At 37.9% G+C, this 25,481-nt stretch overlaps 1 protein-coding gene across 1 annotated transcript in view; it reads right to left on the bottom strand.

Moving 5' to 3' along the window:
* LOC140848515 (uncharacterized) overlaps positions 1–25,481 on the bottom strand; it is a 70,141-nt gene that overhangs the window by 29,835 nt on the left and 14,825 nt on the right. The window contains exon 3 of the mRNA XM_073232422.1: positions 1,888–1,973. Coding sequence (XP_073088523.1) covers positions 1,918–1,973 — 56 coding nt within the window. The 3' untranslated portion in view covers positions 1,888–1,917. The remainder of the gene's footprint in view (positions 1–1,887; positions 1,974–25,481) is intronic.

Genomic DNA, 25,481 nt, shown 5'->3' with positions numbered 1-25,481 from the left:
CCTATATAAGACCATTGTATTTAGAAAGAATCGTACTATTCAGACAAGAAAAACATAATGTTTTGATTTGGATAAAGACAGATTTCCTTTGGTAAGAAGTAATCCTATTCCTCTGCTACAAAGAAATTACATTTTAAAATTCTCCTTCTGCTGAGCTATAGCATATCACATGAACCTTACAATCTATATAGCATTTCAATTGTTTCCTAATTTTTCTGGCCTTTCTTGATACTTGCTTAAAAATCTCTTTGCATTGGCCTCCTGAGCCTGTTGGAGTAATATGATGAAGCGAATGACCAGAATAATGACTTTCCAAGGTCCTTGTACTTACTTATTAACATTCAGTTAGCATAAGTCCTGACTTTATTACTGACGACATTGAATACACAAGACACTGACCTCTGCCATCTGCGACTGAATCTCTTCCTGAAGATCTATCACAATGGTTTCATGTATGGAGGAAGCAAGAGAAAACAAAGCAGCAACCACTTATCTTTCCTGTCCCTAGAAATTTTAACACATTCACATCTGCGATCCAAAACAAAGGAAAGAAAGTCCCCTTTGCATTAATTACTGTAAAATCTGGGGTGAGAGTTGGAGCATAACCAAGAAGAAAAATTCAAGATGGCAATCCCATATGCATCTTCCTACACTGAGGTAATACCACTGAATGAACAGAATCAGATATATATAAAACAGAATCAGATATATCCGCCCAACACAAAGCAAAATGACCAGCATACATACCTTATTACTAAGCCTTAAAATCAACTGATAAGACCCAAGGAATGTTTTGATTGGATAATGATAACTTTATCTAGTGTGAATATGGGAAAACCTGACAATTGTTTTACTTTTAATTTATTCCCACACACAATCATGCTCACAGAAAGACTGATGGCATTTTCTAAGTATAATATGCAAATTATGTACCTGGTCTTGAAGATTTTGTTAAGTCCCAGAAATAGAGTAAAGAGACAAGTATAATATGCACTGAGCTTTGCTCTGAATACTTTTATTTTGACTCTGTCACAAACTTTGGGATGGAAAGTGACTCCAATTTTCTGAGTCTCCCTTTATTTCACAAGAGGATTGCAGAGGATCCTGTGCCAACATGAGGCATTCATGAAGAAATGATCACCATTCCCAGCTTTCCTGGCCTCTACTAAATTGGAGATGCCTTTCTGTCATTACAGAAGAGTATGGCCCCTTATATCTCTATGACCAGAGGTTAAATGATTTGGTCGCATGTCAATTTTCAGAGCCAGTAAAAAAGAAAACCATGCCAATATAGGCTGTTTGAAAGTGGAAGTTTTCTCTTAACATATTTAATTTAGTTTTTAATGGGGAGGAAGACAAAGAAAGGCAGAGTCCATAGAAGTGACTAGAAGCCATGATGTGACCACACTGGTGTATAGTAGCCCCCCTTATCTGTGGGGATACATTTCAAGACCTCCAGTGGATGCCTGGAACTGTAGATAGTATCAAACCCTATATATACTGTATCTTTTCCTGAACATGCATAGCTATGGTAAAGTCTATTTTATACATTAGGCACAGTAAGAGATCAACACCAATAATTAATGATAAAATAGAATAATTATAACAATACACTGTAATAAAAGTTACATGTATGTGGTCTCTTCCCTCTCTCTCTCAAAATGTCTTATTGTACTGAATTCACCTTTCTCCCTCTTGTGATCATGTGAGATAATAAAATGTCTATGTGAGGCCAGGAGGTGAGGTGAACAACATAGGCACGGTGACAAACCATTGGGCTACTACTAACCTGGCAGTTATCAGAAGGAAGATTATCTTCCTCAGGACCATGGAAACTGAAGCTGAGGACAGCAGAGCCATGGATAAGGGGGGCTACCATATACTAACACCATCCGTCTGTAACTCTGGGTCTTCAGGTTAACAGGTTTCTCTGCTCCTCTGAAGCACCTCCTTCTCCCCATTCCTTTGCCAATCTGCGTGACAAGAGAAGAAATGTAACTCAGACATGTACTAGAGTACTTTCAGGTTTGTAAAGCTTTCTCAAATATATTATCTCATTTAGCCATTAACACAGCCCTTTGACTTCAATGAAATGTGTATGGATATATGCATATGTATGTATGTGTGTATGCATATTATTACCACTTAAACAGAAAATGGAAACTAAGTCTGAAGGAGGATAAAGAGTCCTAAAAAGTTTATATAACTAGGAAAAGACTGAGCTGGGATCACAACCAGGCATTCAGAATCTAAATTCCCAATGTCTTTTTACATCAAAGCAAGCCACTGATGACCCCAACCTCAGTGCAGCTCCGGGAAGGAATCTTATCTCCATCCTAGATTCATGTCAAAGAAATCCAGAACATGAGAGAAGAGGTTAATGACTTCAGAAATAAGTCTGGGGTACATAGTACCATAACAAAAGAGAATCAAGGAAACTCAAGTAAGATGCAAATTAGGAGAAAAAAATAAGAAACTTGCATTGGCTTTAACTGGCTATATGTAAGAAGGGGGCTTTAAAATGATCATAAGTCCATAAATTATGTCAATGTTCTATATAGAAGATGGTCATCAGCTGTATTCCATTTCATTGAAAATTAGGAACACCTTGTTTCTTATTGTAAAACGAATGTATGCTTACTCCTTAAAAAGTTAAAAGCACAAATAAACAAAAAGAATAAAATTACAAACTTTCTTATCTCTTCACCCAGGGATAATCACTATTATCATATTGGTATATGTCCTCTCTGGCTTTGCTTTCTATGCATAAAAATATATCCTTTCTTCTACATTGTACATATAATTTTACGAGTTTGCTTTTTTTTCAGAACAATATGAATATCTTTCTGTATTACTGAATACTCTACAACCACAGCTAGAAGGCTTCATAGCATCCCTTACATGAATATGTTAAAATGTAGTTAACTAATTCTGCAGTGTCTTCAGTATTGTATATTTATAAATAATGCTTCACAATACCCTGGTAAATATATTATGGTTTTGATAACTGGCGGGGTGCACCATGGGGGAAATTTCTAAAAATAAAAGTTGTATAGTAAATAGGTATGCAATTAGAACTTTTTTTTACATGTTACCAAATGGCCCTCCAGAAAGCTTAAACCAAGTTACTTCCACTAACATGTGAGTATACCACCCCCTCACCAGCACTGACTACTACTATTCTATCTACTAACCACATGGTGATACATATACAACGGTATTTCACTGTGGTTTCAGTTAGCATTTCTTTAACTATCAGCTAGTGTGAATTTTTTACTCATGTTCACTAGACATTTGCATGTCTTCTTTTGTAAGTTACTCATTTCTACATAAGAAAGAAATTTTGACAGTGACCTATTGCCTTAAGTCTGAATTGTAGAAATTCATCTCTCTGGAGTTCTTTATTATAATTATAATCTTCTACACTAGTTCTAGGAATACCCTTTTGAAAGCAGGAGGAATGAACTGGACGAATTCTTAAAATCTCTCTTTTAGTCCTAAGGTTCCTTCATTCATTTAGTCATCTCACCTTTTGTTGAATTCCATATTACTTCAAAGAACATTTTATAGGTTTATGTAGAGCTTTCCCATGCAGTATTTAATCTGATTCTCACAGCGACTCTGTTGAAAGGGATTACTAACCTAGGCCCACAAGTGGTTTCAAGAAACACAGGAATTCCTTTAATTGTTTATTAAATTCCATACTTCAATAAATAATGAGTGCATTTTTATACATGTACATTTGATTGTCAGAGAACATTCCGTAGTCTGAGAAGTCTTAAAGACTTGTGAAAAAGAGAGGGGAAGCTATTTCAAGCTCTATCTCACAAGTAACATAAAAGCGCCCCCAAAGTTGGTTACTTTGTTTAAGTCACAAGGGTGATAAGTGGTGGGATGAGGACTATAGCTCTGCTAATTTCAAATTCACTGCAATTTCTAGTGTACCTTAGGTGGACATAGGAGTTGTAGAAATATAGAATGTCATCCTGGCCTCAATGAGCCTACTGACGACTGGAGGAAGACTTATGCATGAGTAGTGAAGCAAGTTAAATAAAAAATACCACATTTCAATATGAGATTTCATAATACCAATTATCAGATAGTAAATGACTTCAATTTCAGAAAATTTCTAAAAAGTTCAAATTAGCTTTCATAGAGAAGCAAACTTCTCAACTGAGATTTGAAACTTAGTAATATGAATAGAGGGAAAAGGGAATTCATGGAGGGGTGAGAGAAAAAAATGTTAGTATAGGTCCAAGAGTGGGAATGTGCATATTCCAGAGACACTCAACAGACTACCATGACAATGGGAGAGAATTCATATACATACATGTTATGCTGAGCATTGGCACCGCTCAATGTAGGTTTGTATTCTAGGTCTACTACTAGTTTGCTCTTTTATGCTGAAAAGCTGTTTAACTCACCTAAGTTACAGTGAGCTCACTTGTAAAATTAGTATCACCATACTTATCTTGAAGAGCTGCTGTTAAGATTTATACCAGTCAAGTATACAACATGCAGTTCTCACATAGTGAAGTCTCCACAAAGTACCTACCCACCCCCAGAAGAAGATCTATTTGAAAAGATAGGCTGAAACAAGATTTTAGACAGCACTGAATGCAAAGCTCTGAATTTAGGAAAACTATTTAAGATTTGTGTCACTATATAGTAGTGCTATGATAAAAATGATATTTTATGAAGATAAATTTGACATTTGAGGCTGTGATCAAGTGAAGAGTAAAGAGAAGTGGAGTTGAGAATAGTCAAGGGACGACTGAAATGTTTCAGGCCTAAGAGGAGGTGGTAATGTCTAGTCTTAATTTTAGCATGAGGACTAGAAAGAAAGGTATACATAAGAGGAGATGTTTTGAAGGATTTGATTGGTTATAAAAGAACAAGAAGAGGAAGAAAAGAGATAATGGTGGGTGACAATATAGTGCGTGACAATACCTAACGATGCCAGAAATGAGAGCTCATTAGCAAAGGTGAGCATTGTTTCATTTTAAACACATTGAGTTTGAAATGACAACAGAAAGTTCTATCAGTCAGGATTCAGCCAAAAAACACTAGAGTTAATTTAAGGAGAAAAATATTTAAAGGAAGGAATTAAATGCTTAAAAATAATTGTCAGCATTAGAGGAAATGATTCCTGGCAGAACCTCCAGAAATAACTGCCAGAGGAAGACTACTGAGCTGGTTTTCCAAGGGAGTTGTTACTTTTGCCACATCAGGATGAGGGGGCTTCAGGAGGCTGCCACAGAAATTCTTGATCCCAAGAACCCACCACTGTAACTGTGATCCAGAATTGTGAAGCTGGTGGGGTCACATCAGCTGCTCTCCATAGCCACAGAGCAAGTGACTAGACCCTGAGCCAGTGTCGCAGAAAAGCCCAACACCTCACCAGGACTCCGCTCGGCAGTAGCACAAGGCCAGTGCAGCCAGACTATGGCCTTGCTTCCTATCTGCTGTCCCAACCCCACAGGAATACATCTGGTAGGCAGAACCTATTTTGAACCCAGAAGCCTAGCTACAAAAGAGTCTGGAATATGTAGTGTTTTGTTTTGTTTTTAACTTTTTTAGTTTTCCAGACTCTTCCCTTTAAGAAGGCCCAACAGAAGGCAGTTGAAATAGAGGCAATGCCAAACCACCACAGGCACCATGGAAGTTGCTGTGTAAATGTCCAGGGGCTAATTGTATAAGCAGTGCCAATGCTCACAAGAGAGACTGGAACTGGAGACTTGGAGAAAGATGATATCTGACTTGATTACTTTTCTGTCTGGATATCTTACAGAAAGGAACAATAAAGCCAAAAAGACTTAAAGCTGAAGTTTGCAGCTGGTTCTACACAAATTACCGGTTTATGACACACGAGTACCTCTAGGTGTACATCATGGCGGGACCAAAAAGGCAAGGACTAGCAGACCCTAAGAAATGTCCACAGACAGCTGGCATACTGTGTAACTGCACAACCATGGGAGAGGTCTGGAGGGTTAACTTCCCAAGGTCCCTTCCACCCCATGTGATTAATCTAGGCCAATTAAGCGAGTTTTATTCCCCAAGTGACTGGTTTAAGAATGGACGTGAGAGCTAATTCTGGCCTGTGAGACATGAATGGTGGTTTGCTTGGCAGTGACAGGGAAAAGTTTTGTCACTCAGAAAGAGAGAAAGAAAGAAAGATAAGTTCTCTTGCTTCTTCTGGACATTGTCTTCTTTGGATGTGTCCCCTGGAACTGACGCGGTGATCTTGCCTGAGAATAAGGCCAACAAATGGCAGAGGGGGTAGCCAAGAGAATCACATAGAAGAAAATACAGCAGCATAAAGAACTACTCCACTGGGATTCTATTCTCCCCACACTCCTTTTTAAAATGAATAACAGCACCTGAGTTTTCTGTTATTGGCAGCCAAAGACATCATCACTAATTCCAGCACATTTCCCATGATGCTCTTCATTAGATTTTAAGGGGACAAACTTTCCTCTGTTCTAGCCTGAAATTTCCTCTACAAATAATAATCAATGCATTTTAATGATACAAATAATTTGTATGTATGGAGCACCATGGAATTCTGTATTTATTCTTTAAGATTATTTTATACAACTTTGTTATTCAACTCAATTGAATCAAAAGACTCACATTTATTCTTCAAGATGTAACTGGATCCCAATGTGAGCCTGAGTTGGGTTCACTGTGGGGCTCTGACATGTGTGGGAACATGGGGTGGACTGATGGTGTGGGTCCCTCAGACTTTCATTTGAGCTTATGTTTAAGCAGGAGTTGAGGAAAGAAGAGAAGAAAAGTACAAGAGTGTGGGGAGGTCATGCACGTCTCCTGACCCAGCCCCTGAATCATGGATGCCATCTACGGAAAGAGTCTGAGAAAAGATTTAGTGAAGGAGACAGTTCTGCTGCCAGCATGTGCAACAGGCCACGAGCAGCCTTGCCTGGTAACTCGGTGAGCAAGCGTGACTAACACGGACGAGAGACGCTCTCCCTCCCTCTCCATGGCTAACTTGTGGCCTTGGCACACTGAAGACTCCAGGACTGCCGTCACCTGAAATCTCTCTCTCTTGGTGCTTGGCTTCTCTGGGGATGCTGAACAACCATGGCACGTTTGGGAGAACTCTGAAGTTACAACACTGTTAATGAAGCTCATTGGCTGTAATGGCTGTAGTGCAAACTCTCAAGTCGTTTCAAGGTCAAAGTGTTGTGGAAAGAGGTTAGTGCAAGAGAGGAAGAACTCAGCAGATGTTATGTGGGCATTGCAGTCTACCAGACAGTATACGCATGTATGTGAGACTGCCCCGGTGCCTGAAGTATAAAGTGAGGACACTTTGTAAGAGACTGCCTCCAGATGAGCAGGAGGGATCAGGAACAAGTCAGCAGGGGTTGTCACTGTTAATGTGACCCCATCAGGGGAAACTCAGGCTGCATTATGTGCTCTAGGCTTTGTCTCTGTATAAAACCTATTCATCAAGAAGTTAAGACACCAGAACACGGGCACATGTCTGACACCAAACAGACTGAGATTCTCCCCTCCTGCCCTCAGCTTACGTTAGAGCATACAATAAACACCTGGATACCTGCCCTTGCTTTAGTGGTAAAGATCTTATTGAGAACAGAATTGTGTGTCTCCTGTAAGATTCATGTAAGAAATTTGCTTCAGACTTAGTAACAGGAAAAAATTTGTCTTTCTTGAAGAATGTATGTTTTCTCCTTCAAGACAATGAGGATGCTTTGTCTAACCATAGTTCTCTCCTTCCTTTTGCCCAGCCTCATGCTAACTTTTCCCTTTCTCTTATCATTTCATTTGTTCTAAGTTTTTGCTTATTCTGTCTCCTCTGCCCAGTTTTGTTTATAGGTATCCTAGTGAACAACTGTACATCCTCTCAGGACTGCAGTCCAGGGGGACGGTGGAGGGTACTGGGGCTGTGGTGTGGGGGTTGGGGGGACAGCAGAGGGTACTGGGGCTGTGGTGGGGAGATGGGGGGGCAGCGGAGGGCACCAGGGCTGTGGTATGTGTTTGTGGGGGAATACCAGGACAGCGGTGAGAGGTGGGGTTGGAGCTAATAACTAACAAAGGGCTCAAAAAAGTGAGGAAGTTTGGCTGAGAAAGAATAGGGGAAGGAAAAAGGATTGAAAAAATGAAAAGAAAGGAAGAAAGAGAAAGAGGAATAAAGGAGGGAGGAGAGGGAGAGAGAAAAACTAAGTTAAAGAGGAAGAGAGGGAAAGGGGAGAAGCAAAGGGGAAAAGCAAGAGAGCCTGACTTTGGGAAACTGCCTCTCAGTGGGCATGGCACCTGCTCGGATGCTCCTCACTTGACCCTGCCCGGTCAAAAGACATGTGGTCATCAGGGAGACAGGAATTAAGAATTTTCCAAATCAAGCAGTAGTAATAACTATTAGAGAGGACACAAAACTCCCCTCTTCTGACTTCTAATCAAGCTTTCTTCCCACTTCTACTATATAAAGTGATAAGAAAACACAAACCAGGACACTGTGTCCGGAGGGCCTCTTATATGTCCATGTCACGGGAACAGAGGAAGCCCTATGTCCTCTCCAACTAGCATGGTAGAGGAGTCGCCTACAGCAGGTTCTCAGAGCAGAGAGTTGATGGCTCAGCACTCAGAGAACCTGGCACTGTCAGGACATGACAGGAGATGGGATAAGCCAGCAGCCTGGAAAGGCTTGGAAGGAAAATCCTGAAGACCTGACAAAACTGCAGGCCAAAGAGAGCGCCCAGATTGTTTATTTCCTATCACATTACAAGTGGCCCAACTCAGCTAAAGTCAGAAGACTTCTTAGTAGCAGAGGTGAAGATTTAACTTTCAAATCAGCTAGGTCTCCTGGTGAAACAAATTAATACTAATACTAGCTTGAGGGATTAATCTTTAGCAATTTATTATACAAAGCAACATAGGTATGGAAAAGGGGACCCTTATCTTTTAGAAAATTCTACAAGATACACAGACATCATCAACCACATGGCATAGCACTTTGTTTGTTATGGTGAAACAGGAAAATCAGTCTTTGTTCTCACAGAGTATGAAATCTAGCCTATTCACGAAGGTAAACGTGGAGGATAAATGAACTCCTTTAGGTTACTCATCAAAACACTTCCCTTATTCAGGCCTCAGGGGCTATCTTTAGAAAGTCAAGGCATGTAATGGATCACTTACTAACTGCACCTCTCATCCTGCACCACAATCCCCCACTTCAAATACTACAGATGTCTTAATAAAGCCACCTTTCCCTACTCACTGTAGGGGGGAATCACATGAAAGTATTGATCCAAATTTTATGTATTATGGCCAGTTATAAGCAAAATATGGTCTGGACAAATCATTGTACTAATTTTCAATGTAACTAGGTTCTGCATAGTTAAAATTAAATGGGGAGGAAGTTCAGAAAGATGAAACACAGCAACTTAGGTAAGGGGAATTAATTGGATAACTTTATAAAACTCACTTTACAACCTGAAAGTACAGACTAATAGACATGTCACTGGGCCCCATGGCAGGTCAGCACTTCAGCAAAAAATGGAAGCAGCAGTCCATACTGCTGATTTTGCTCTTTGTTAATTGATGGTGCTCACTGCCATTAGCTACATCATTGTTATCTCACCTTAACTGAGATGGAAAACTACCACAGGGAGTTTTCAGAGGCATGAAACTGCTGGAGTAAATGTCAACAATAAAATTCTAGGTCTATCTTGTTCTGTTTCATCTTGTTTTTTTTACTTCTAACAAAGTTACATGAATAAAGTAGTCTGTGTTAATGATTATGAGTAAGGAAGTAAATTTTGAACCACACTGCAACACACAAGAGAAGGAAATTAGTGGACAAGAGAAATGTTTTCAGTCTGAATGCAAATGACAGTTGCCAATAGAAGGCTAAACATCCCAGGTGATGACCAATTGACAAAATCTTTTAAAAGAATTCCAAGTGAATAGAAATCTTAAAGCTTGTTAAAAGAAAAGAGAACAGGGAAATGACTTCATTGGGTAAATCAGATAACTATGTATTTCACCCTAGAAAAGGAAATTCTGCTCTCTTAATTTTAATTTTAAATTGTGGTATATATTCACCTTGAACTTGAGAGTAAAATAAATGGTGATTCTAAAATAAATATTGTTGTCACATGTGAGTGGCCCCAGGGAGATAATGTGGATTAGGAGGAGAGATAGGAAACCCAGATATAATAATCCTCTGGGAAAACTAACGAACTAGTGATTTACTTCAGGAGACTAGAGAAACTGAAAATTCAACTCAAATTGTAGTAAAAATATATCAATGCTTTGTTCCCAAGTTTCTTCAGAAAGTAATAGTTCCTCTTGGAAGTAGTCAGTGCAAATGCTCAGTATTGTTAAGACACAACTAAACTTATGCCTATGGATTTTATATTGTCATATTTTGGCCTTTGTAATATTTTATATCCTCTTCCCAATCTGTGATTGTTGCTTTCCATGTCCCTTTCTTTAACTCACAAATTTATGTTGGAAGAGACAAAAAAAATTAATTAATTAAAAATCTTTTATAAATCTCCAGTAACTATTTTAGAGGGGGAGGTTGTATTTCATTGACTATAGTTTATGTAAATCAGATCAGAGGAATTAACATATTGGAAGGAGCTGGCATTTGTCCTGATATATTGAATCGTTAGCATGACAGAATCACTTAAGCTGGATTCACTAACATCAGGTTTCCTCTCATTATTGACCCCTACAGAGTAGGCTCTGACAAGTGGAACTGCTGCAAAGTTCATGAATAATGTGGAATAAATCAATTGCTCAGGAAATACTGAAAACAGATGACACTGAACTCATATATTGTGCAAGTTCAACACAAATCCATTTCCACCAAGGGCACAGAATTTCCCTATGTCCTTTTCTGACCTACCCATGGAAAATGGTCTTCAGGTCCCCTTTCCTTAAGCATCCCATGGCTGTACAGCATGTCACCCCCTGGGAACACAGTAAGCCAAGAGCCATTCACAAAAAAATACTTCAGGCCTGAAAAGAAACAACATGAGGGCTTTTACAAGACTTACAAACATGAAGTGAGTGATGGCCATGATTTAGGGCAGGTGCTTGGGCTTCATTCACATTTATGGTTAATATTTCAAATGTACTGTTTCTGTTACCCTAGATCCTAACAAGAAATCAGCTTGTGTGAGTGAAAGGGGATTGTGAGGAATAGGAAAGGGCTGAGAACATAACCTGATCCATTTTTTAAGAGGCTGGATCAGCTACTTGAAGGATGTAAACAGTCCCTTACTACAGGTACGGGACCTCATTGCTACAGGAAACATGTATCATTACCATTACCTCAACTAACACTCTTCAGACTATAACCAATTAAATAACTGTTACCTAGAAGATTTAGTTCTAAATCTAAAAATCTTTAGCTGTGTGTGCTTCTGTTATACAATATAATCAACTCGTGATAATCTGTGCTATTGAGGACAGAAATAACATGGATAAAGGAAATCCACAGAATAAAAAAATAATCTGATTTTAGACTATAGAGTCAACTTCTCACCCACCAAACCTTAAACTAAACCTCCTTGCCTTGACTGATTTTTCCCCTCTTCAGAATTGCTCAATATAGAAATACTAATGAGCTAAAGGGAAGGTGGAGAGATAAACAGTAAGAGAAGCAACAGAACAGAATAATCTACAAAGCAGGAAACTGGCCATATTCTGAGAATGAATTGCCCAGATTCTCAAACTGATAAGTTATAATGTGTGGCTCTATATGTTTCCTTTTTTTTAAATCAGGGTACATATAAAAAAAATGAGTTCCCACACTACAGACACGGTAGACAGGATTCCTTGAGAGAAAAATGAATATGATAATGTTTCCATTAAAATGTGGTTTTTGGAAGGGCGGGGAGGAGAAAGCTGTGCGTAGTGTTTATATAAAACCTAAATTGCTTTGGATATTTCTACTAGTATCGTTTTATTTTTTAAGTTATCTATAAATATTTCATGTGCCTTTGAATTACTGGAAGTGAAAGTAGTAAATATAGGCATATAGAGTTGGCTTCAAGATGGAAGAAGAGGCCATGAGCAGTGTCTAGAAGATGGAAGAGGCAAGAAACAGACTCTACCCCAGAGTCTCCAGAAGGAATCAGTCCTGCCTCCTGCCAACTCAGTGATGTTAGCCCTCTGAGGCTCACTTTGTACTTCTGACCTCCAGAACTTTCTGTCTTCTCATGACTCTGCTATTCCTTCAAAAAAGGAGGAGAAAATGACCAAGTTCCAATATATATCAGATTAAAGATGGCAGAATAAGAAGGCAAGACAGAAACCTCCTCCAAAAAAAAAAAAAACACATAAAGAAGGAAAATACAACAAATACAATTAGACCTGAAATGACTTGAAGACAGCAGAACAGATCTCCTACACCTGAGGAAGAGGAGAAGACCACAAAGACAAGACCAGAAAGCATAGCAGAGACCATCTAATGAAAAAAGAAAGAAACACAGAATCCCTGACAAAATAAACAAGCAGAGGAATTTTATCTAATCAAAACTACAAGACAGAACTCCAGAAAAAGGGATAAATGAAACAGAGATCACCAATCCTATTGATAAGATTTCAAAATAAAAGTCATAAACATGCTTATGGATTTACAGAAAAGCATTCAAGATCTCAGGGAGGACATCAACAAAGAGAGAGAAAACCTGAAAAAGAGCCACTTGAAGCTGAAGAATACAGTATCTGAAGTGAAACAAGCAATGGAAGAATTTAAAAGTAGATTAGAACATGTACAGGATATGGTAAATAAAATGGAAATTAGAGAACAGTTAAAGAAGCTGAGGAACAGAGAGAAAAAAATGATCTCTAGGAATGAAAGAATGATGAGAGCTATGTGACCAATCCAAAGGAAACAGTATTTGCATAATAGGTATACCAGAAGGAGAAGAGAAAGATGGATAGAAAATATCTTTAAGGAAATAATTGTTGAAAACTTCCCCAATCTAGGGAAGGAAACAGACACTCAGGTAATGGAAGCACAGAGATCCCCTAAAAAAAGAACCCAGGAAGACAAACCATGATGTATAATTAAAATGGCAAAGATCAAGAATACGGAGAAAATGTTGAAGGCAGCCAGAGAGGGAAAAAAGATTATTTATAAAGGAAATCCCATCAGGCTATCAGCAGACTTCTCAACAGAAACTCTTCAGGCCAGAAGGAAGAGGCATGATATATTTAAAGTACTGAAACAGAAGGACCTCCAAACAAGAATCCTCTACTCATCAAGGTTATCATTTAAATTTGAAGCAAGGATTAAGCAATTTCCAGATAAGCAAAAGTTGCAGGAATTCACCACTGCTAAGCCAGTCTTAAATTATATGTTAAAGAATTTTCTGTAGATGGAAATGACCCTAAGGCTAAATAGCTTTCACCAGTGAAAATAAATCCACTGTAAAGGTAGTAGACCAACTAATTACCAAAGAAGTATGAAATTAAAACAAAAAAAGAAGCAAAATCAACTATAGACAAAACCAGTCAAGAGATATAAAAAAGTGCAGATTATGACATTTAATACAAAAAATGTAGAAGTAGAAGAAAAAATGAAAAAAAAAGTACCTTTAGATTGTGTTTGAAATAGAGTAATCAGTGATTTAAGATAGACAATTATATAGTCAAGAAGGTATCCTTGAACCTTTGGTAGTCACAAAACTAAAGATTACAATCAATACACAAAAAACAAAAATAAATTTAAAAAGAAAGAGAAATCCAATTACAACTCTAAAAGAAAACATCAATAACAAGAGAAGAATATAAGAGAGGAAGAAAGGAACAGAGAGGAGACACACACAAAAAAAGAAAATTAATAAAATGGCAATAATTATATATCTATCAATAATCACCCTAAATGTAAATGGACTGAATGCACCAATCAAAAGACGTAGAGTGGCGGAATGGATAAGGAAACAAGACCTAACTATATGCTGCCTACAAGAAACCCATTTCAGACCCAAAGACATACACAAACTAAAAGTGAAGGGATGGAAAAAGATATTACATGCAAATAACAGGGATAAAAAAAAAAACAGGAGTAGCAGTACTTATATCAGAGAAAACTGATTTCAAAGCAAGGAAAGTAACAAGAGACAAAAAAGGATATTACATAATGATAAAGACATCAGTTTAATAAGAGTATATAACCATTATAAATATCTATGCACCCAACATGGGAACACCTAAATATATAAAAGAAATACTAACAGAATTAAAGGAGGAAATAGATTGCAACACATTCAATTTAAGAAACTTTAAAACATCACTCACATCAATAAGCAGATCAACCAGATAGAAAAAAAATAACGAAACAGGCACTGAACATTAGATCAAATGGACTTACCAGATATCTACAGAAATCTCCATCCAAAAGCAGCAGGATACACATTTTTCTCAAGTGCACATGGGAAATTCTCCAGACTAGATCACATACTAGGCTACAGGAAGAGCCCCAATAAATTCAAAGAGATTGAAATTGTATCGAGCATCTTCTCAGACCACAATGGTATGAAACTAGAAATAAATTACACAAAGAAAACAAAAATACCTACAAACACATGGAGGCTAAACAACATGCTTTTAAATAGTCAATGGATCAGTGAAAAAATTAAAACAGGAATCAAACAATACATGGAGACAAATAAAAACAAAACACAACAGCCCAAAATCTGTGTGATGCAGCAAAGGCAGTTCCAAAAGGGAAGTACATAGCAATACAGGCTTACCTCAAGAAACAGGAACAATCCCAAACAATCAGTCTAAAATCATAATTAAAGAAGCCAGAAAAAGAATAACAAATGAGGCTCGATGTCAGCAGAAGGAGGGACATAATAAAGATCAGAGCAGAAATAAATAAAATAAAGAATAAAACAATAGAAGTAAGTCGATGAAAGCAGGAGCTGGTTCTCTGAGAAAATAAAACAAAATAGATAAATGCACAGCCAGACTTATCAAGAATAAAATACAGTGTACACACATAAACAGAGTCAGAAATGAAGAAGGAATAATCACAACAGATAATGCAGAAATACAAAGAATTATTATAGAATACTATGACAAAATATAGGCCAATAAATTGGACAACCTAGAACAAATTGACTTTCTAGAAAAATACAAACTTCCAAGACTGACCTGGGAAGAAATAGAAAATCTGAACAAACCAACAACCAGCAATGAAATTGAAGTGTTAATCAAAAAATTCTCCAGACACAAACCTCCAGGTACAGATGGCTTCACAGCCAAATTCTACCATACATTTAAAGAAGAGCTAGTACCCATTCTTCTTAAAGTTTTCCAAAAAGTAGAAGAGGGAATACTTCCAAACTTATTCTATGAGGCCAGTGTCACTCTAATAGTAAAACCAAAGACAGCACAAAAAAAATTACAGACCAATATCCCTAATGAACATAGATGCAAAAATCCTCAACAGAATATTAGAAAACAGAATCCAAAAATACATTAAAAAATCACCCATCATGACCAGGGGATTTATTCCAGGGATACAAGGATGGCATAATATTTTTAAATTCATCAATATCACACACCATATTAATGAAAAGAAGGATAAAAAACACATGATCATCTCAATAGATGCTGAAAAAGCATTTGACAAAATTCAACATCCATTCATGATAAAACCTTTCAACAAAATGTGTATAGAGGGTACATACCACAACATAATAAAGGCCATATACGAAAAACCCACAGCCAACATCATAACAGTGAAAAGCTAAAAGCTTTTCCTTTAAGATTGGGAACAAGACAAGGATGCCCACTCTCACCACTTTTATTCAACATAGTACTGGAGGTCCTAGCCACACCAATCAGACAACACAAACAGCTAAAAGGCATCCACACTGGTAAGGATGAAGTGAGACTCACTATTTGCAGATGACATGATATAATACATAGAAAACCCTAAAGAATCCACCCCAAAACTACTAGATCTAATAACTGAATTCAGCAAAGTTGCAGGATACAATGTTAATACACAGAAATCTGTGGCATTCTTGTATACTAATATTGAACTAGCAGAAAGAGAAGTCAGGAAAACAATTCCATTCACAATTGCATCAAAAAGAATAAAATACCTAGGAATAAACCTAACCAAGGAGGTGAAAGACCTATACCCTGAAAACTACAAGACACTCAAGAAAGAAATTAAAGAAGACACTCCAAAATGGAAATACATCCCATGCTTTCCACAGGAAGAATTAATATTGTCAAAATGGCCATCCTGACCAAAGCAATTTACAGACTTAATGCAATTCCTATCAAAATACCAACAGTATTCTTCAATGAACTAGAAAAAATAGTTCTAAAACTCCTAAGGACCACAAAAGACCCTGAATACCCAAAGCAGTCCTGAGAAGGGAGAATGAAGCTGGGGGTATTATGCTTCCTGACTTCAAGCTCTACTACAAAGCTATGGTAAACAAAACAATTTGGCACTGGCACAAGAACAGAATAGATCAATGGAACAGAATAGAGAGCCAAGATATAAACCCATGCATCAGTGGTCAATTAATATATGATAAAGGAGCCATGAATATGCAATGGAGAAAAGACAGGCTCTTCGACAACAAAACTGGACAGCTACATGTAAGAGAATGAAACTGGATTATTGTCTAACTCCATACACAAAAGTAAACACCAAATGGATCAAAGACCTGAATGTAAGTCGTGAAACCATAAAACTCTTTGACAAAAACATAGGCAGCAATCTCTTGAATATAAACATGAACAACTTTTCTTTTAACACATCTCCTCAATCAAGGGAAACAAAATAAAAAATAAACAAGTGGGACTACACCAAACTCAGAAGCTTCTGTACAGCAAATGACACCATTTGCAGAACAAAAAGGCATCCTACGGTATAAGAGAATATATTTGCAAACGACATATTCGATAAGGGGTTAACATCCAAAATATATAAAGAACTCACATGCCTCAACACCCAAAAAGGAAATAACCCGATTAAAAAATGGTCACAGGATATGAACACACACTTCTCCAAGAAGAAATTCAGATGGCCAACAGGCACATGAAAAGATGCTCCACATCGCTAATTATCAGGAAATGCAAATTAAAATCACAATGAGATATCACTTCACACCAGTTAGAATGGCCACTATCCAAAAGACAAGAAATAATACATGCTGGCGAGGATGCGGAGAAATGGGAACCACCTACACTGTTGGTGGGACTGAATATTGGTGCAACCACTGTGGAAAGCAGTATCGAGGTTCCTCAAAAAACTGAAAATAGAAATACCATTTGACCCAGTAATTCCACTTCTTTGAATTTACCCAAAGGAAACAAAATCGCTGATTCAAAAATATATATGCACCCCTATGTTTATTGCTTCACTGTTTACAATAGCCAAGATATGGAAGCAACCTAAGGGTCCATCAATAGATGAATGGAAAAAGAAGAGGTGGTATATATACACAATGGAATATTAGTCAGCCATAAAAAGAAAAAATCTGCCATTTGCCACAACATAGATGGATCCAGAGGGATCCATATGCTCAGTAAAATAAGCCAGGTCGATAAATACAAATACAATATGATTTCACTTATCTGTGGAATATAAAAACAAAGCAAAGCAGAAGGAACAAAACAGTATTAGACTCACAGACACTGAGAAGTGACTTGTGGTTACCAATGGGGAGGAGAGTTGGCAGCAGAGGAGAGGAGAGGGAGGGGGACAGTTGAACCACTGTGATGTATATTTGATAAAATAAAAAATTCAGAAAATTAAAAAAATAAGTATAGGCATAAATAGATTAATACATATATATATATATAAACATTCAAATGTATGCACATACATTCATATGTATATACATACATTCAAGAGAGGACCCTTGCAAAGACCAATAATGATACTGAGGAGTGTGATCAATTCAATCCTCTGTATCTCAACTCAAAAAAATTAATGCGCTTATTTAGTTTTATTTTTGTCTTATGTTCACAGACTGAAACCATAATTCTACCCAGCATATTCTTTGATACAATGTGAATGTCCATCAAAAAACAGGCAAAATAATTTAAATTCCATGTCCTGATGATGGGTCAAGATATCATGCATACTAATTGAAGCAGCTTGTTTGTCAGGAAAAAGCAGTCCCCACACGGTAATTCACCATTTCTTTTAGTAGTCTACAGATCTCTGAATTTCCATCAGATTTTATTTTAACAGATACCTATGCTGTGTTAAATGTACATCAGAGACTTCTCCAAGTATGTTATGAATGTTAATTCACTTAATCCCCATAACACCCCAATGAGGTAGATACTATTGCTACCCACATTTTATAGAAGGGAAAGCTGAAGTAAGAAAAGGCTATTTAACTCAACCAAGTACCATAGCTAGTTATGTGGCTGAACCAGAATTTGACCCCAGAAGGTCTTAGCCCAGAGTCTTTGTGTTAAGTGTGGCTCTATGTAAAGCTACCTCTTAGATGAGGCAAAATATACAGATGCAAAAATGTCTATTCTAATACAGATCCTGAGTCAGTACCTTCCTGTGGTTAATTAACAGTGGTAATATGGGAAAACCACTGAACATGGCAAGACACTATGCTAGATATTATACATACTACACTGTTATCCAATTTAGTGCTCAACCTAACAGCAGAGGAAAGAACCTCAACTCCAAAAGCTTAATTAACCTGGTTCATGTCACACAGCTAGTAAGTCGCAGAGCAAGGATTTGAATCCATGCAGGACCATCAGTGAGTATGACTCCTTTAAGGGCCCCACATAGTGTAGTCTAAGTGCAGGGCATCCCTGATGCTTGCTGGCCACAAATCGAGGTTCATTCGACTCCAGGTCCAGTACTCTTTCCACTGCAACACCTTAGAATCCAGTAAAGCCTTAGAGCATAATCAAACACAGTGACAAATGATCCTGCAAGGCTTTGCCATAGATTGGCATTTCAATTCTCTTAAGATCTTGAATGCTTAATGCTTAGACTGCTGTCTTAATTCAGGAATATGATTCCTGCTCCCCTTTGTTCCGTATCTGTGGTCTTTAAATTACAAATTCCACAGGTCACCACAATATTATAAAATTCATTAAGTATTTAGAGAAACAACTCTGACAGATATTCCACAGTACTGAAAAATCTCTTCATTTTTAGAATAATCAAAGCATAGCTTTTAAAGTGTTTGCTCTGACAGACAGCATGCAATCAATGTTACAAGCATTTTCATAAAATTTTCATTTTCATCCATTCATTTAAGAGTTATACAGTTTTCACTCTATGCCAGATATTCCTTGAATAAACTCTACCTTTATTTAACTAATTTTAAATTTGTCCAGAAAATTCTATAATTATGCAACCACAGTGTATTTGAGCTGATGTCTACCATCTCATTATATTATTTTCAGTGGTTCATCTTTGTTTACCTATTGATTACTTTTGTTAGCATCTTTCTAAGCAATTGCTAATACCTGTTGGAGACAGTAAACACTACAATCTGAAGATCAGCTACTTCTCTGCATAATCAAATAGCAGATGGTACAAGAAGATGCAGTGGGAGCTGTCACGCGATGTGCCCTTGCCATGAGCGAGGGTGTGTGTGCCAGTTTGCAGGAAGAGGCGTACCAGGACTTGCTTTCCTAGCACACTACAACATAGGACCACGTAAAACCCCCACCACTTAAATACCACTTCGAAGTTTTTCTCAGGAAATCTTGGCCCAGCCACAATCCTACCATGCTTCTCAAGGGAAATAAATAAGTAAATTATGGCCTCTGCTTAGTGAAAAAGAAGACTATATATATATTAAGTAAATGCTTTTGAACCTCTAGAAACTAAGAATAGGTGTCTTCAATTTTTTGAATAAACATGATATAAATAGTATAACAATAATGTATACTTAACAGTGTACTAGACACTGTTCAAACTGATGTCCATATATTTAATTTCATTAAATCTTCACAACAACCCAACCAAAGTGGGTTAATTTTTATCTCCTCTTTATAAGTGAGAAAGAGAAAAAGTCTGGGAGAAAAACCTAAATCCTCAAAAATAAGTAACAATTAATGAGCACTTACTATGTGCTAGGCCCTACCCTTAGAGATATGAATGCTTTCAGTTTTCACACTGTCATCCCCATTTTACAAAAGAGAAAACTGAGGCACAATTACTAAAGAGTGGAGCTGAGGTTCAAACCCAAGCAATCTAGGTCCAGGGCCTGCACTCAAGTGTGGCCCTGTCCTGCCAGGTACGAACTACAGGCTAGCGAGGAAGCATGCTGGGTTATCATTTCACAATTCAAATGACAAATTAACATTATACCTATCAAAGGTCAACACCTTAATTGAATATCACATGGCAGCAAACCTTAGTAATCCTGGCCAGAGGTAGCTAGATGCAACTACAAAATAGTGGCAGATCACAGTAACAGTTCATTCATCTGTTCTTCCAAGAAGCCCTTTCTTACCTGGCTCTGCCACCAACTCCCTACCCCACATAGGAAATCACTCCCTCCTCTGCACCTCATAACTCTTCTATTGTTACATTGCTATTGCTACATTCTGGGACTATAATTTTTCTATTGCATATTTGTCTCCCCCACTAGAGTCTGGCTTCTCTAGGTCAGAGACTTTATCTTAGTCAGTTCTCTATTCCTAATATCATGCACAATGTCTAGCACAGAGTTAGTCTTGAACTACTTAAAATGAATGAATGAATGATCCACCTCCTGTGGAAATAATAGTCACTGAGATGGTAGTCCTAATCTGTCATTCACATGTTTTGCAAAAGAACTATGAACATGGTGAGAACACAAAACCAGTGCAGTCAGGAGGATCTGGCACTGAGGTAGACGGAGTCCTAACAGACCACAGGTACATGAATGAGTCTAGTTGAGACCAGCTGAATCCAGCTGAAATCAATAGAACCACACGCTGACTCATGAGCAATAACAAGTGGTTGTTGCTTCTAGCATTGACTATCGGGGTGTTTTGTGGTACAGCAATAGCTGTCTCACACAGGAAACTTTGAAAAAGATTGTTTTGTTGGATTTGTTGATATATTGAAAAAGATTAAAAAATGAACGGTTCTAACCCAAAAGGTAGCGTAAAATAACAGCATCCTCTCAGAACAACAGACAAAATATCTAAAAGAGATGATATACTCAGAGGCTTTCCTGTGTTCAAAAGCCAGCTCAAACCTTCATAATCTCTGAAAATACTTGTGCATCTATTCATTCACTTATTCATTCATTCAACAAACATTCTCATGTCTATTACCCATCCAACACTGTCTAATACTCTAGAAATGCAGGCAATAATAAGATATTCCTTTTCCTAGAGGTGTTTTACACTAGTGCCTTATACTACTAAAGGACAGACCTATCAGGAAAGAGGTGTGCCCAAGTGTTACATGAGCCAATATAAACCCACAGCAGAAGCCCAAAGAAAGGAGAAGTCAGTTCTGCACATTTGTGTCAGGAGGCAAGAAGGGGGTAGAAGTTATAAGAATAGGTTAAATAGATTAATCTTACATGATTACTCACTTTCCATGATTAATCCACCTCGAACAGTGCCACAGCGACAAAGTTCTTCAGTAGCTTCCCTTTGCAAACTGGGTAAAATCCTTACTACCAAGGCCTTGCCAGGCTCACCTGCTCTTTCTGTTCTTTTCTAAGCACTCATATTACTCATGGCCTCCTTCATGCTTCTGTGTAACCTGCCCCCTTTGCATGTAATTCCCCCTGCTACCTTCTTTGTCTGCCTAATCCAGAGATCTCAGCCTGGTGGCACAGGAGCTTGTTGCAGTTTGTGATCATGTTTTGTTTGATCCATAGAGGGATTCATATTTCAATTTAAAACTTTGGATACTTAATAGGAGAGAGAAAAGTTTGATTTCTGGCTCCTTTAGGGGGAAGAAGAGAGGATTAGCAAGGTATCATTTCTGAAAATGACAATTGGTTAGTCTCCATCAGTTCCTATTCTTTCTTGAACACTGAGGCTGAGTATTGTACAACTGCTTTTTTTTAATATAAAAAGAAGAGGTGTGGTATATGCTGGGGGCACAGACCCAGCCAGATTGCCTAGGTTTGTGTCCTGACGATGCTACTTCAGGTGACATGACCTTAGACTAGTTGCTCAATTTCTTTACGGGTTGGTCTCCTCAACAGTAAAATAGAGATGATAATAAGAGTAAGGAGAAAAAGAATAGTGAAAATTTTAATGAGTTAATAGAAGTAAAGTGCCAAGAGCAGTAAGTGTGTTGTACTGAATGGCATTTTCTTTTGTTTTTTAAAGAAAGTTTCTTTCCTTTACATCATGCCCCTCACTGCTCTAGGAGTTTGAGTTTGCTGTCCCTGGCCTAACCAGGTCCTACTGCCCCTCTGACAACAACTCGGAGACCATTTTTTTTGTGCACTGTAGAAGTGCTGCTGAGTATGCCCTGTGTTTATTTGGTTATGTGCCTGCCTCTCTCAACAGTCGGGGAGCTTCATGAGAGCATGGACTATGTAGTATTCATTATTTTTAATCTCCTGCTCCAAGCACACTGCCAGATACATAAAAACTGCTCAATAAAAGTCACTGAATCAATGCTAATCTCTCGGGGTCTAAATACCTTCAAGCACTTAATGTACAGTTTGATTTGTATTAGGTAACTTGCCCTTATTTGTTTGGTGCTCTGTTAAGTTCTTCCATCATCTTCTGTGTGTGTGAGCCTTGGTCCCCAGCTGCTTTGTGACTGGACAGCAGGGCCATAACGGTCCTTTCTTTTAAATTAAGACCCTACACATGACACAGTTGCATATGTTTTTTAAATGGAAGTCAGCATGGGATTCTAGGAATCAGTCATCTCTTATATAATGTCATATAAATTCTGGCATCCAAAATTAGCTAGAGGAAAGGAATGAATGGGGTTCATTAGTTGTTGCCCTCCCTTCCTCCCTTCCTTCCTTCCTTCTCTTTCTCTTTCTTTCTTTCTTTCTTTCTCTCTCTCTTTTTCTTTTTCTTTCTTTCTTCCTTCCTTCCTTCCTTCTTTCTTTCTTTCTCTCTTTTCCTTCCTTCCTTCCTTCCTTCCTTCCTTCCTTCCTTCCTTCCTTTTTTCTTTCTTTCTTCCTTCCTTCCTTTCTTTCTTTTTTCTTTCTTTCTCTCTCTCTCTCTTTTTCTTTCTTTCTTTCTTCCTTCCTTCTTTCAATTTCTTTCTTTCTTTCTCTCTCTCTCTCTCTCTCTCTCTCTCCTCTCCTCTCCTTTCCTCTCCTTCCTCTCCTCCCGTCCCCTCCCCTCCCCTCCCCTCCTCTTCTCTTTCTCTCTCTTCTCTCTCTCTCTCTCTCTCTCTCTCTCTTTCTTTCTTTCTTTTTATTAAATCTAGCTCATCTACCAGGGATGGCAAGAAGGATTCTCTGGGATTATCGAGGCTCTACAAGTACAGTCAGAGACCAGGAGAATGATGTTTAAGTGTAAGAAAGAGAGGTTGGAAATTAACAGTTATTAGGGCAACAATTATTTCTATATTAAATTATATATATATGTATGATATCTAATTTCCTAAAACAATTTAGTGAAATATAGAAAGCACCTCCACTTTTCCTTACGTATTGGAAACTGATGCTTCAAAGAGTTAAGCTATTTGCTGAAAATCACACAGCCTGAAAAGTTAGAACTAGACATTGGACCTAGGTTTGTGTCTCCAACATCTATGCTACTGCACACCACACCAGGACAGCAGATTGAGAAAGGACATGCTAACCATCTAAACAGGATATGGGGGGTGATCAACTATCCAACAGAGGAGACATGAATACAAATTGTCACAGAGAACAGAAGCTAAGCATGAAGAATCATTTGTGACACTATTATAAAAACTATGCAAAGCATACTGGAGAGCTCCAAAAAAGATCCCCATGTACAACAGTCATTGACCCTATTTTTTCCATTTTATTCAGCATGAACACACAATCTCTCCTAACTGAATAACAAGAAAGAATTTGAGTTTGGAGTACTGATCACAGACAAAACATGAATAAAACATGGGAACAAGGTATATAGTAAACAGTCAAGTGGGCATTTCCTTCCTTTGCAATAATACTGGAGGAAGAGGCAAAATCTTATCCTTGGGTGACACACGTATCATTTCCCAAATGCTAACTCAGTATGTTATACCATTCATGATTTTGAATTACTTGTTTCTAGTATTTCTGCTTTTTTTCTTAGATGAGGAAATATCTAGTTAGGAATAACTAATCCCATTCCTCCAGTGTCACAGACAGCTATTGAACAGCTGTTTCGCTTTCAGAGTTAAATCAAATACATGTCCCTGCAAGATCAGTATATTCTGCCTGAAGATCTGGCACCCATTGATCTGTTTTAAGAAAGTTCTTCAACTCTACTAACTTTTGCTACTAGTAATAGCCAACTTTTATTGAATCCCACTGTGCACCAGTATTGTGCTAAGTGTATCACACAGGTTATCTCACTGAATCCCCACAGCAGTCCTGATGATGAGAACTATTATTATCCTTTATATTGCCAGTGAGGAAACTGAGGCAAAGAGATATGCAAAAACTTGCTGAAAGTCACAGAGTTAGGAAGCAAAATGATGACGCCAGGATGTTGTTATCTTCTGGACATGACAGTTGAATCCATTTCAAATGTTAACTGCAATCATAGCTGCAAGGCCAGCCTTTCCTATATCCAAATGACTGTGGAGTTCCTTAATAGGGAATGGCTATCTTTTAACATGGGGTAGCTACTTTTAATAGCTATGCCCCTCATAGATCTAGAAGGGAGAAGTCAGTTAGGAAGATTAGGCAATTGGATCTTTACTTTGAATGGCTCATCCTGATTCATTCCAGATTAGAATTAGTTATTATAAAATTAGACCTCCCTCCCACTCAGGGTCAGTGAAGTCCACATTTTTGCTGTTAGGGATATAGAATTATGTGGTTCTTAATTTCAACTATTACTGACTTTCTGGATTTGATCCAGCACCACAATCTATTTTCTTTAAACAGAATGCATGTGTTTCCAAGCCCATTCTGCTTAAGGATTGGAGAGATTCAATAAGAAGGCAACCAAAGTCATGGAAGTAGCTGGCAGTGTAGGGGAAAAGTCTGTGGGTGTAAATATCAACTGGGAAGAAACCTGGCAGAAAATTACTGCAGAAAACATGACCAATCAGTGATATCAGATGACAGGATGATCAGAATCTATAGGTGGGGCAGGATTCCAAATCAGGTTTGAGATCAGGAGAAAGTGGAGCAAAGGGAATACCTGAACAGGAACTCTTGAGTGACAACATAATCAACTATAGTTTCTCTGGTTTTGTTTTTTGATGTCTGAAGATTACCAAGATAGCCGAGTCTTCATTCTTGAACACATGCTCAATATGGTTCAAGAGATTCTTCAAGACAAATTCCATGTTTACAAGAAATTTCTGAAAAGGCTACAACTTCAGATGATGAAGCAGGGCT

The sequence above is a fragment of the Manis javanica genome, chromosome 1 (genome assembly GCF_040802235.1).
Source record: "Manis javanica isolate MJ-LG chromosome 1, MJ_LKY, whole genome shotgun sequence".
NCBI lineage: Eukaryota > Metazoa > Chordata > Mammalia > Pholidota > Manidae > Manis > Manis javanica.
This window is presented reverse-complemented; position numbering and strand designations above follow the sequence as displayed.